This window comes from Symsagittifera roscoffensis, chromosome 1, assembly GCF_963678635.1.
Source record: "Symsagittifera roscoffensis chromosome 1, txSymRosc1.1, whole genome shotgun sequence".
NCBI classification, from domain to species: domain Eukaryota; kingdom Metazoa; phylum Xenacoelomorpha; order Acoela; family Convolutidae; genus Symsagittifera; species Symsagittifera roscoffensis.
This window is the reverse complement of record NC_087062.1, coordinates 59,343,706-59,356,201: the sequence shown is the minus strand read 5'-3', so window position 1 is coordinate 59,356,201 and position 12,496 is coordinate 59,343,706. Positions and strand designations below refer to the sequence as shown.

The window sequence follows — 12,496 nt, the reverse complement described above, 5'->3', positions numbered from 1 at the left end:
CACGTCTGTGGAGGTCTGGATTGCGTGATGACCCTGGAGAAACAACACAAGTTTGGGAACATTGTTTGGGAACATTGTGATGAAGGCGAAAACAGAAACGGAACTAATTGCAGATTACTATGGAGGAACCGAGGTGAATCTAGTGACTGCACTAGGATTCTACAGCACGTTTGGTTCTTTAGAGTCACTATTGAATCTAGAACAAAAGCATGAGATTGTCACGGCCATCAGTGTAGAAGTTTTCCCAGGAGTTTTGCAGACTGAGCAAAAACACATAGGAAGGTGGAGGGAAGCGATCGAGGGGGAAATGAACATCCGACACAGTGAGACTTATCGCAGACCATCGGGAGCGCAATATTTGGTGGGATCGACATTAGCTCCAATGTGCATGAGCAGATACCCGGTGCATTTCATAGCTGTGGATATGAAAAGCACGAGAACGATCATGGATCAAGCCTTCTCGGTGCCAAAATGCGTAAGACTAGCGAGAATGTCAGAAAAATCTTATGAGTTAATGTGCAAAATATTCTCTGCAGTTTCGGAGAGAACTAAAGAGGAGTTAGAATTGATACTGGGAAAGAAGTTCATGGGACACGCCAGTGGGAACTTCAGTGAGTTTGAGAGACAGAAGCAGAAAGGATCAACCGTCACGGATTACAATGCAGAAGACGAAAATGATGATGGAAGTGGAACCACTACTGGAAGCTTCGGGAAAGCGTAATCGGAGGAGCACCATGTCAACACATGATGAGTTTCCCTGCCATTGCTTGTTGCAAACATGGTAGTACCCCGGGCGTAGTAATCTAGTGTTGATCTGGGACTGTGGAGAGCTGCTCTCCATGGTTTTACCAGACTGATCACGGCCCATAACGATAGTGATAGTGGGAGTTATGATGGCGATACGATGGCTGGAAGCTCATGTGAAAGAGAACAATAGACTGGAGGCGCCAACGAGAGAACAATTGCAGAAATTGGATTGTCTAAAAGATTTAGATCTTTTTGGGACAATGTCAAAAATCTTGAACTTTCCGATGAAAGTGAAAAAAAATATGGGCCAAGAGACGTCTGATGCCATGGTTTAGAGCCAACATGACTGCATGGTTGTACGAATATGCTAAGAAGCATATGTCGAAGCACATCAGAGTGTACAGTGCGTATCAGCTGGACATTGGAGCAGGAGCTTTCAAACGAGCTTTGAATCTCATCGGAATGCAGTGACTACCGCAGTAAAGAGAACTTCCAGGACGAGTGAATGTAATGGAAGGGAGAAAGAAGAGATGTTGAAGGAAGATTTGGAGAGAAACGTGACGTTGTGCCTCCACAACAGGTTCTGCCGAAACAGAGAATCTAACGTTGATCCCCTACCTTGTTGTCAACAAAGAGTAGAAGAGCAGAAGTGTTGGAGGACTGCTTCCAACAGCGTCAAGATAGCCACCGACATGTTGCAAGACACAGAAATTGAAAGTGCAGAGTCAATGTCGCAGGAGGAGGAGATGGAACATTGACAAATGGCCGAAAAACAAGATGCAAAAAGAAAGAAATTAGAGGAATTTAGAAGTTTTACAACTTCTAAACGACAAAAAAAGAAAACACAACGAAGTGACGAAAGAGAAGAAGTTACAACTCAGAATTGTTTTGTATGTGACAAAAAACTCAAATGAGAAACAAAGCAACCAAGTTGTAATTGAAATTGAGAGAAAACATTTAGTTGAGTTTTGAACATTAAAAAATTTGTTGCATTTTTAAATTTGCCTTATGATTTTAGTTAGTGGCTTTAGAGACACTTACTATTTATTTAGAATGGTAGAGTCACTTACTATTTATTTAGAAAGGCTTGAGTGAAGAGTATATTTAAATATTCCAGCCTGCATGATTGTTTTTAATCAACTAGGACGACTGATCACTTTGTGGTGACTTGAAACGCTAGGTTAATCTCTTGAAGAGGGAGATTATTTCATTGTTCCTTCTAACCACAGAGTTCCTTAGTTTTAATATTCAGGACCAATAACAACTAAATTTCCGAAGGGAAGAAGCATAGTAGGACAATTTTAGCTTGTTGGTTGGCAGGACTGTCCTGCAAACTAACACCTTTTAAAACCTTGGAGAAAATGTTTTAAATCAGGGCATTGACATTGGAAGTCAGAAACAATGTTTTGTCTTAAATCATATCCTCGAAAGTGCAGATTAATGAGAGAATTTGGAAGGCTATAGTAGTGTAGTACTATGCCCTTTATATTCTGCAGTGAGTCGATATGGCGTGGATAAAAGTGATTTCGTGCAATTTGTAAATTCTGTTCCATGGCACTGTACCCTTTTTACGTAGATCATGAGATTCAATGGAGACATTGACCGGGCTGTCCGGGGAGTATGTGACAATCGACCAGAATGGACAAAAGTGCAATTTAAAATTGGTGGCCGCTGACCTTGAGAATTGGCAGTTTTAGTACATTAGCGACGTTATTTGAACGATTAAACAAACTGTGAAGGTCAGGATATTCTGGTATTTTAAAATTTTTAAACTTTCGATTGTTGACTTCATATTTCTGAGAAATGTTGATTCGGCCATTCTGGAGAAAAATCAGAAAAGAAACACAATAACAACGATAGTTGCGTTAGAAACAACGACGAGAAATAGAAAAATACAACTGGAAATTATCTGAGAACGCTGCGAGTTGTAACGATTGTGTCGCTACAATCGTTACAGAGCCATTCACGCCAACGGTGAAGGGTGTTGAAACAGTGAATCCAGCATAAGGTTATTATTTCACCGGATTCAAGAATCCGGAGAGGTCTTGAAACTTGAACTTAAACTGTTTTATACAAGATTTTAGCTTCTTGGTTGTCTTGATTTGAATTTAATTAACATCCAGATTCATTTTCTGATAATGAGAAGCTAGGAGTTGAGGGAAAGGGTTGATCCATCTTTGATGGAGATGATGATTTTTATCTACTGAACAAAAACAATAGTAATATAATAAGTAGTAGTAACACTGTTTTTAGGGGTGACCTCGTGGTCTGGGGATACTGAGACCCAGCCATGAGCTCACCATTCCTGCATATAATTAAGATATTTTGATTGTTTTGACCGAAGCCGAAAGTAGTAACGTTTTTGTCGACCCGATGTTAGAAAGACCACCGAAAGAACTGGCTTTGGTAGAGACGGTGAAAAGCATGCAGAGCTTTGTTTAGGCGCTGGCCAGTCGTTTTATAGCTTAGCTTTATTTTCTGTCGATATATACTTCCGGGCGAATGTTACAAATGGTCGATACTGATCGGGCCAAACATCAACTTCTCGGGACACCTGTCAGGTCCGCCGTTTTCGAGGTCCTCTCTCGAGAAAAATGCGCCTCATGCGCTTCCATACAGTCTTCTCAATCATGACCAATTGAGCCTTCATGAGACAACCGCTTGAGCTCTAGACTTTCCATCAACTCGAGCCGGCAAGCCAACTCCGTCAGGCCTAGGTTCTTATTCTATCTAGGTATCGAGCCTTGCTCGTGCCCTTTAGAGCTTCTCCTGGGCACTTGTTTCCAGCAAATCTGACTCCAGATTGTAGACATGCTTCTGAAAGGCCTTAATCAACCACTCGACGCGAATAGTTCTACAAAACGATATGCTGTTACTTTTTGTCTTAACTAGCATATCTGTCATCAGCTTCTGCGAAAGCGATCAATTGGTAGCTTATGAGGTACGGAATAAAAAAAAGAAAAAGTATCTTTTTCCATGGGTTGTCACAATATACTCGAACAAATATAATTGCCTTATATTTAATAATATAAGCTATTACTATTACAATTATTATATAAAAAACACAAGCAAGACTTATAAAAAACAAGAAATTTATAAAACTCTCCTAACATCGAGGGATATCCACCCAAATCCAGGACCCTTCATGGAATTCAGTCAAATAAAGAAAAAACTGGAAAACAACAACAACAATTTAGAAGTACTACGCCTTAATTGTAGAAGTTTAGCTAGAAAGCATTCAGATCTCAAACAACTTATTAAAACTTTTAATGATAATACAATTTTCGGATTTTCCGAGACACGGTTCAATGATACAAATGACGATAAACTATGGGCCACAGACAATGACAAACATAAGTTGTTCCGATGTGAGAGAACTTATGAATCAAGTTAAAAATTCAAGGGTGGAGGGGTCATGTAACTGGTTCCTAAAAAATTAAACCCAAAAGTAAGACATGACTTAAACAACATGTACAAAAATGTATGATAGCATCTGGATAGAATTTAAAGCCGGACTCAACAAAAATGATAGAACCACTCTATTAAACCTAGCCTATAATCCTAATGGAAACAACAAAACAGACTTCTTAGAAGATCTAACAAAATCAATTGACCATGCACAGTCATTCAATTCAAACCTAATTTTACTAGGAGATTATAATTTCAACTATCTCAACGAAGACTACAAACAATCTTTAGATACAATCCTAAAACCATATAATCTGAACGTCACTAACAAATTAACACCTACTCACTCAAAAGCACTAATTGACTATATTATCATCGACCTAGGCATAAGAGATCTAACAAATAATTCAATAGTATTCACACCACCAATTAAGACCTACCACCAAGCAACAGCATTCATTACAGAACTTAAGCTGACCAACAATGTAAGATCAATCAAACGTAAAATTTATGACAAATCCAATTACTCCAATTACAAATTCAAACAAAAACTATCAGCTATTAATTGGAGAAGTTTCTATAGCAATAATAATCCCGAAATAATGCTCGACATCTTCACATCTAACATTGCTGACACCATTAGAGAATGTACCTCACAGAAGACTACTTTCATTCGCAACGACAAACCAAAGATAAAGTACGAAGATGATAATTTTATATCCCAACTATTTAACTCGAAAAAAAGCGAACGCGAAAAATGGAGTATAATAAACGATACAAGAAACTCAAAAAAATCTTCCAACCTCATTCCATTACTCAGAAACTCCTTCGGCGATTTCATAACCAATTATTTACAGATGGTGAACCTGCCAAAGTACGAGTTCTCAACTCTTGGATGCTTTTATGAGAAAAATTCAAAAATCAGGCAAAGTCCTAAGACTTCTACATGCAACATTCGCAATAATAATAAATTTTCATTCCGATTCAACACATCAGCTGAATGTTAAAAAAAATACATAATTTAAATTGTCGAAAGGCACCAAGTGCATCCAAAATTCCAGCCTGAGAATTGAAGGATGGCTGCAATGATAAATACACACAACTGACAATTCTATACAATGAGTTTTTGAAAAACAAGACATATCCTTGCAAGCTCAAAAAAGCAATTGTCACACCAATATACAAAAAAGAAGATCCAGAACTACCAGAAAATTATAGGCCTATCTCTATAACTGGGGCTCTCTCAAAAGTTTTTCAAAAATTGTTATATAAACAAATCAACGAATATCTGATATCCCAAAAATTATTAAGTAATACTCAATTTGGGTTCAGAACATCATATTCAACAATCGACGCTACTCTTTATTGCACTGAAGCATGCAGAAAAGCAATAGACAACAACAAAACTGTAGCATGTTCCTTACTGGATCACTCTAAAGCATTTGATTATATTGATCATACTTATCTTGAACAGAAACTAAAAGGGTTAAAGTTTTCCGAAGAAGCTATAGAAATGATCAATTCTTTATCACCAACCGAAGCCAGAAAACAATTTTTAGCAACACCGAATCCGATTGGATTGCACTTGAGCAGGGTGTCCCACAGGGTACTGTCCTTGGCCCTCTAATATTCAATCTCTACATTAACGATCTCAACAAACAAATTGAGAAAACATGTAAAATAGTTCAATATGCGGATGATACATTACTAATCTGTGAAAATAACGATCCACAAAAAGCTCTTAAAGCACTCGAAGCCAATTGTAGTCTGTTGTAAAATTATTTCTTAGAACACTCACTTCAATTGAATGCAAAAAATAACAGAACTCATCGTTTTCAGCAAAAAACTTTCAAAGAAAAAGGATGAGAAGTATACTATAACTCCAGATGATAAAATAATTGAGGAAAAAACCAATGTTAAATAACTAGGAGTAGTTTAAGATCAGTTTCTCACATTCCAAGATGAAATCAAAAATATTTTCAGGAAAATGGCATGCGGAATAAAAACACTTCAATCAATCAAAAAGCCATTGCCAGTAGAAACAAGACTCTTGATAATGCATGCACTGGTAATTAATCATTTGCATTACCCAGCAATTGTTTTAAGTGGAATATTGGGTAACCTAATGATATCTCTGGAAAAACAGTTAAGCTGGGCAGTAAAAACTTTTTGCGATCGAGCAAAAAACGACTCATCTTCAGACTTGAAGCTAAAAAACAATATATTGCCAGTAACAATGTCTCTGGACTATAAAATATTATGTCACTTTTGGAAAATACAACATCAATTATTACCAGCCAATAATAACATTGAGTATGATAACCACCAAATAGATACAAATACAAGAAACAAAAAATTATATTTCGGCGACAGATACAATTGGCAATACATTGAAAATTCCTTCTTTAAAATGTCCGTCATAATCTGGAACAAACAAAAGATGATAAAGTCAACTCTAAAGACATACTAACATACAGAAAAGCAAAGATAAAATTCAAGAATTAGTATTTAAAGAGGACCCCTCTGTGGCAAAGTTTCATGGAAAAGCTTCAAGTTTATATATTAACTTTTATATATAAACCACCTTGAAGCTCTCAGGTGAAAAGTAATCATTGATAATTGTAATAGATTTTGTTTTGTTTATTGTTATTGTAATTATGTGTATCTAATGTTGTTATAATATTTTTATGAATTGATAAAATAAACAGAAAACATTTGACATACACTTGTGTATTGAAATTAATTTCGATGTGCAATTAAAGTGTTTTTTTTATATATAGCAATTTGACTCGAGAACGATTTTTAGTCAACTTTCCCGCAATTATTAATCGGTTCTTCTGATCATTTTTGCTTTTTCATTCCAGTTGCTGCGATAAACTTGAGTATGAGCATGACATGGTCAATTCGAATTTTTAACAATACCATTTCACCCAAAATTAAGATAAAACTTCAGGATATGACTGACTGGCACAGAATTTGATTGGTGAATTTTGTAAATGTGATTTTTAAGTTGTGGTTGATTTTTTAACATTATCTTTGTTCATTTTCTTTAAATTTCAACTGTTGAACGTGATATGCACGATATATGCACGACAATTTAAAATTCTCATTGGAAATCTTTTACTTATTTCTCTTTGCTGCTGGAGGTACCACTTGTTTGCGTCCTCAACATGTGAAGGACTGTCTAAGTGATAAACTTGGTCAAGACGCCTTGAACCTGAAATCAGCGCTTACTGCGTTTGTTAACCTTCTCCTAATCCGGAACGGTTCCAGACAGAATAAAACCCCTAATTGCTGGCGCCAATTTGAGTGCTTTCAACAAGCCCAACGGAGGCCTGCGCCCTATTGCTGTGGGAGACACACTGTGCCGAGTTGCTGGCAAATGTGCAGCCAGTATTGCCAGTTCGAAGTTCAAATCCTACTTCGCTCCCCTTCAAGTTGGGTTCGGCACCCGGGGAGGAGCGGAAGCTGCAGTCCATGCTGTTCGGGCGTTCATTAAAAGCGCTAACGAAAACAATGTTCTGCTAAAGCTGGACTTCAGCAATGCGTTCAACACCGTTAGAAGAGACTATGTCGCTGAACTCCTTGCAGAAGAAATGCCGGAACTTCTTCCGTTCTACAGACTTTGCTACGAACAGGGAAGCTTCTTGTCTTTCGGCGAAGGGTTCATTGTCTCTGAGGAAGGGTTCCAACAGGGAGACCCTCTAGCGGTTTTCCTTTTCTGTCTGTCCATCCACAGATTTATCGTCAGGTTGAAGGCCAGATTGAAAATTGCCTATATTGACGACATCACTAAAGGCGACGACTGGAAGATTGTCATTTGAGATCTTCGCCTTGTCATGGCTGAGATCGAAAAAGTCGGCTTGTCCTTGAACGATAAAAAGTGTGAAATAGTTTTCTTCAGTTCTAATCATGATTTTAGCACCAAGGTTACCAACGAGTTCAAGCTTCTGTGCCCCAGGATCAAGACTGTGCAGGACTCTGAAATTGAGCTTCTAGGCTCTGCCTTGGGACCGATCTCGATTGAAACTATTTTTAACCAGAAGCTGAAAGCCATCCTTCTGATGAAAGAGCGGCTGAAACACGTATCCTCATACTGTGTTCTATTCCTGCTGAAGAATTGTTTTCTCATTCCTAAGCTGATTTACTTCTTTCGAACATCAGAAGTCTATCGAAGAACTGACCTCCTTCTCACGCTTGAGAACACAATTATAAGTGTTCTGGAAAACATCATAAACATCAAGATAGATGTTGCTGCGTGGCAGCAAGCCTCACTACCAGCCCGTTCTGGAGGCCTTGGTATCTTACCTCCTACTAAACTGGCTGTCGTTTCGTACCTCTCGTCTTTCCTTTCAGTCAAAGATCTAGCACAGCAGGTCTATGCCTTTTCTCAAACTGACGTAATAACGGACGCCCTTACTAACTTCGATGCTTTCACAGTAGATGGAGCTCCCCCGCGATCTTTTAAACAGCGCGAAATATACGATAAAATCACGGAAAAACAAGTTAGCCAGTTTCTCCAGGAAGCCACAGCCAGTGATGCCGCCAGATTACATGGAGCTGCTTGTAAAGGAGCGAGCGACTGGCTCAACGCTATGCCCTCTAGATCTCTAGGTTTGCATATGTCAGACGAGCAGCTGAAAATCGCCGTTAGCTTCAGACTAGGTTTACCAATTTGCTCCTCACACACCTGTTGGTGTGGCGCCAAGGTTGAAGCGGACGGGTCACACGCGTTCGTCTGTCTTCGCAGTCGGAGTCGCCATGCTAGGCACCAACTCGGCAACGAGATTATCAACAAAGCCCTGCAGAAGGCTCATATTCCAGCAGAATTGGAACCAGCAGGTATGTTCCGAGACGCTTAGGTCGCTCCATGGCGTGGGGTTTCACCTGCGTGCATCGCCTAGCCGCCTCATATTCCACCCAAGCAGCTACTCCTCGTCCATGTGTCACTGAACTTGCCGAGTCTCGAAAAGTCAGTAAATACTCGGCCATAGCACAGACACACTTCTTCCAGCCAGTTGCAGTAGAGACATTAGGTGGACTCGGCCCTAGCACCCTCGATTTTGTTAATGATTTGGGTAGACGGATATTTATTGCCACAGGAGAGAAGAGAGCAACTAAATATCTAAGACAACGTATGGGAGTAGCAGTGCAAATGGGAAATGCTGCAGCTATTATTGAGACGTTCAAAAGCGACCCGGACCCGCTTCTTGTCAGTGAACTGATCCACCACCGATGATTGGATACATTCCCATCTGCCCCGCTGCCCCCGGGAGTTTTCTCCACGTTAATTCCATTTGATGTGGTTATAAATTTGTACTTGTAATATGGATTTTGAGCCGGTGTTTTTAAATGATGGTTACGACGATGCATTTAATGCTGATAAAAAAAAAATTTCTCTTTTCACAAGTGATAGAATATTTTTCTATCTTCAAATTTTTTTTTCAAGTTTGTGTCGCGAGTGGTGCCCAGCTCTGCTTTCCTCTGTGTTAGAAATGACTTTCAAAATACTCACTTATGATTTTCCCTCAAAATGCTTTAAAAAATAATTTTTTTTTTCTAGTTTAATGAAGGACTTTTGATGATACTATTTCATTGCATCACAGTCAACTTTTTATTTCAATTCAACCAAATAATATGTGAAACTACGACCTGAACTAAATAACTAGAAATTCACAACCATGTATAACAACGAAAAATGTACGTTTCCTCAAATTGGCGTATTTCCAGTTTTTTTTATGTCCCATTTCGCTATGAGGAATATGATGAAAATATTAGGTTCGCCTCAGCCTAAATTTTGTGCTCTAGAAAGAAATTATATTCGCTGTGGTTTTCTTAACATTGTTGTTTCTTCTTTTTTGTTATTCCTCGTTTGATTTGAAAGCGGTGTTTCTGCGCGTCATGAATTATGGTGTATCTTTTTAAAGCAAGGTCGCAAGTTTGATAATCATTGGTAATTTTAATAGATATTGATTGAAATTTAACTTGCCTGTATCACAATGACGAATGAACCATTGTCGAAAAAGATCAAGCTCTCAGAAAATAACGTAGAAGCTAACAAGGAACGCGAAGCAGAGACGCAAGCAGCAATAGAGAAAATCGATGAACTGCAATCAGAATTAGATGCATTGAACGATAAAGCCAGTGAGGAAATCTTGCAGGTAATTTTTTTTAACTACAGTTCTCGTTTATTTTTTACAACGAATGTGCTAGGTACGACACAGGGGTTAAGCTTCGCACCATTTGCGGTGTTACACAAACATAGCTTTGTAAGCTTGCACTCAAAAAATGAATTGAAAGTATTTCGAAAAAAAACCCCGAAATGTCGAAAAAACCACAAATACAAAAAAATGATATTATGGCTGACGCGAACTGTATGCGTGCGGTAACTTATCCGAAAAAAATATGGCTAATTTCTCGTTGAGCTGAAAAAAATAGTTGTCATGGAAAAGAACGAAGTTATTTTAACTGATATTAGTCTTGATGATTTTTTGTTTTTTTTTTCTTTCAGGAAAAAGCCTCTAGTTTTTTCACCTTAAAATTTGTTTTTCGCGACTTAGCTTATGATTTCATTTTGATTTAAAAGCAAACCACTGTCTAATAGCAACAGTTAAACAACGATAGCGGGTTACTGTGCAAGTAGCACAGAATGTTCCGACCATTGTCTTAAAAACACAAAGCTTTTTCTAACTATTGACATTTTTTTCGGCGTGTGTGATTTAAAAAAAGTGGGGATTAGGTATGTTCGACAGCCATAATAAATTAAGCAAAATGAATAACAATTTTTGCCGAAAAATTACTTGAAAACCGAAAAAAAAACTCAAAATAATTTCGAAATTTTTTCAAGGTTTTTGGCAGTTTTTGAATTTTTGAAAATTTGGATTCCAAAAAGGCGCTAAAATACTCAAAGTAAACGTTACCCCATATAAAACTATTTTTTTGTTACGTTTTAAGTGAAGCTAGTGTAAGTTTTTAAGCAATTTAATAAGACTTCTCGCTCGTTTCATTTGCTCGAAATTAGACGAAAATAATGTGTAAATTCAAGTGCTTGGCGTTTACCCGCGGGCTTATAAAATGCCCTACATACAAAATAACAGAAACAAATTTACAATGACGCCAGATACACAGAAAAACGGTACCAGATTTGCATAGAACAGAAAAAAAAACACTCATGAGCAGTACCGGGACAGGAGGAGGGTGGAGTTCCTTTTTTGCAGGACAACTGACAGCTGTTGCATAAGATAGCAAGCAGCTTGCCTGGGGTCGGCACAGGCAGAGCGCGCTGCTGCAATCGAAGCATGCAGCGCCATCGAAGCATGCCATCGAAAATTGGAAAAATTTCAAGCCGGTTTTTCTCGACACGGGGTTTTTAAATGTGGTTCGAATCACGACTGTAAGGGCCTTAATAAGATATATCATTCAAGCCAGTCCGATCATTATTTGTGGTACCTGATTTTGCGTGGAAAACAAAAAGAAAAAACTACGAGACCCGAATACAGAGTTCCTCCCCATTTTCATTGTTAGGAACAAAAAAGTCACGAAAAAGGCGAAACACTCCCAGTATCACAATGGACTTAATTGTCCGAATTTCCAGTGGAATTAAAATAATTATCTATTGATCCCGTTTTTCTAATTAGGACAAATTTACGAAAAAAGTGCCAATCATAAACAGTATTTGAGCTTCGAAGAATTTCAACCTGATATATTTTTTTGCTTCGAAACTCGAAATGTTTCAATGATTTTTTTGTCTTCCTTGTTTGTTTTCTCTCTTTCTTTTGGCTATGCTGTAGCTTCTGTGTTTCTAGAGGGGTGGGTGATTCTTCCTTTCAAACAACTTAAAGTTATATCAGAAAACAACGTTGATCAATGTTGATTTGCTTATGAGCACTTTCGAGCTATCGCTCATTATCAGCATCTTAAAACAAAAAAGCTTGATAAAATCACTAAATCCAGTAAATAAAGTTAAATTGTTCTTTGAAAATAAATAAATCATATTTAAGATCATCTCTGTACTCATCAGGAGTGCTATTTTATGAATCAAAGTTACTAAAAAAAATGTTCTTGGGATTTTAATGATATTTGATAAAAGCCATAGCACAGCAAGGAAGGCTTAGATGCTGAATTCATTTGATGACGGTGCATTTAATGCTGAAAATTTACGTCCAACCATTTGACATGAGTGAATCATTTTAGCGCTTTGATGCGTTTACATTACGCTGATATCCAGCTTTTGCTCGGACCGTAACTACACGAGAGGATTCTTTTTAAAATTTAGCTTTTTTATCGAAAAGAAAATATACGAAGTCAGGGTTAAGTGGGTTCACAACCAAATCACGCACTT

The 12,496-nt window shown here is 37.9% G+C and overlaps 1 protein-coding gene across 1 annotated transcript in view; it reads left to right on the top strand.

Annotated features, from left to right (window-relative positions):
• LOC134846602 (protein SET-like) overlaps positions 1 to 12,496 on the top strand; it is a 339,248-nt gene that overhangs the window by 324,194 nt on the left and 2,558 nt on the right. Inside the window, exon 2 of the mRNA XM_063863990.1 lies at positions 10,117 to 10,316. Coding sequence (XP_063720060.1) covers positions 10,155 to 10,316 — 162 coding nt within the window. The 5' untranslated portion in view covers positions 10,117 to 10,154. The remainder of the gene's footprint in view (positions 1 to 10,116; positions 10,317 to 12,496) is intronic.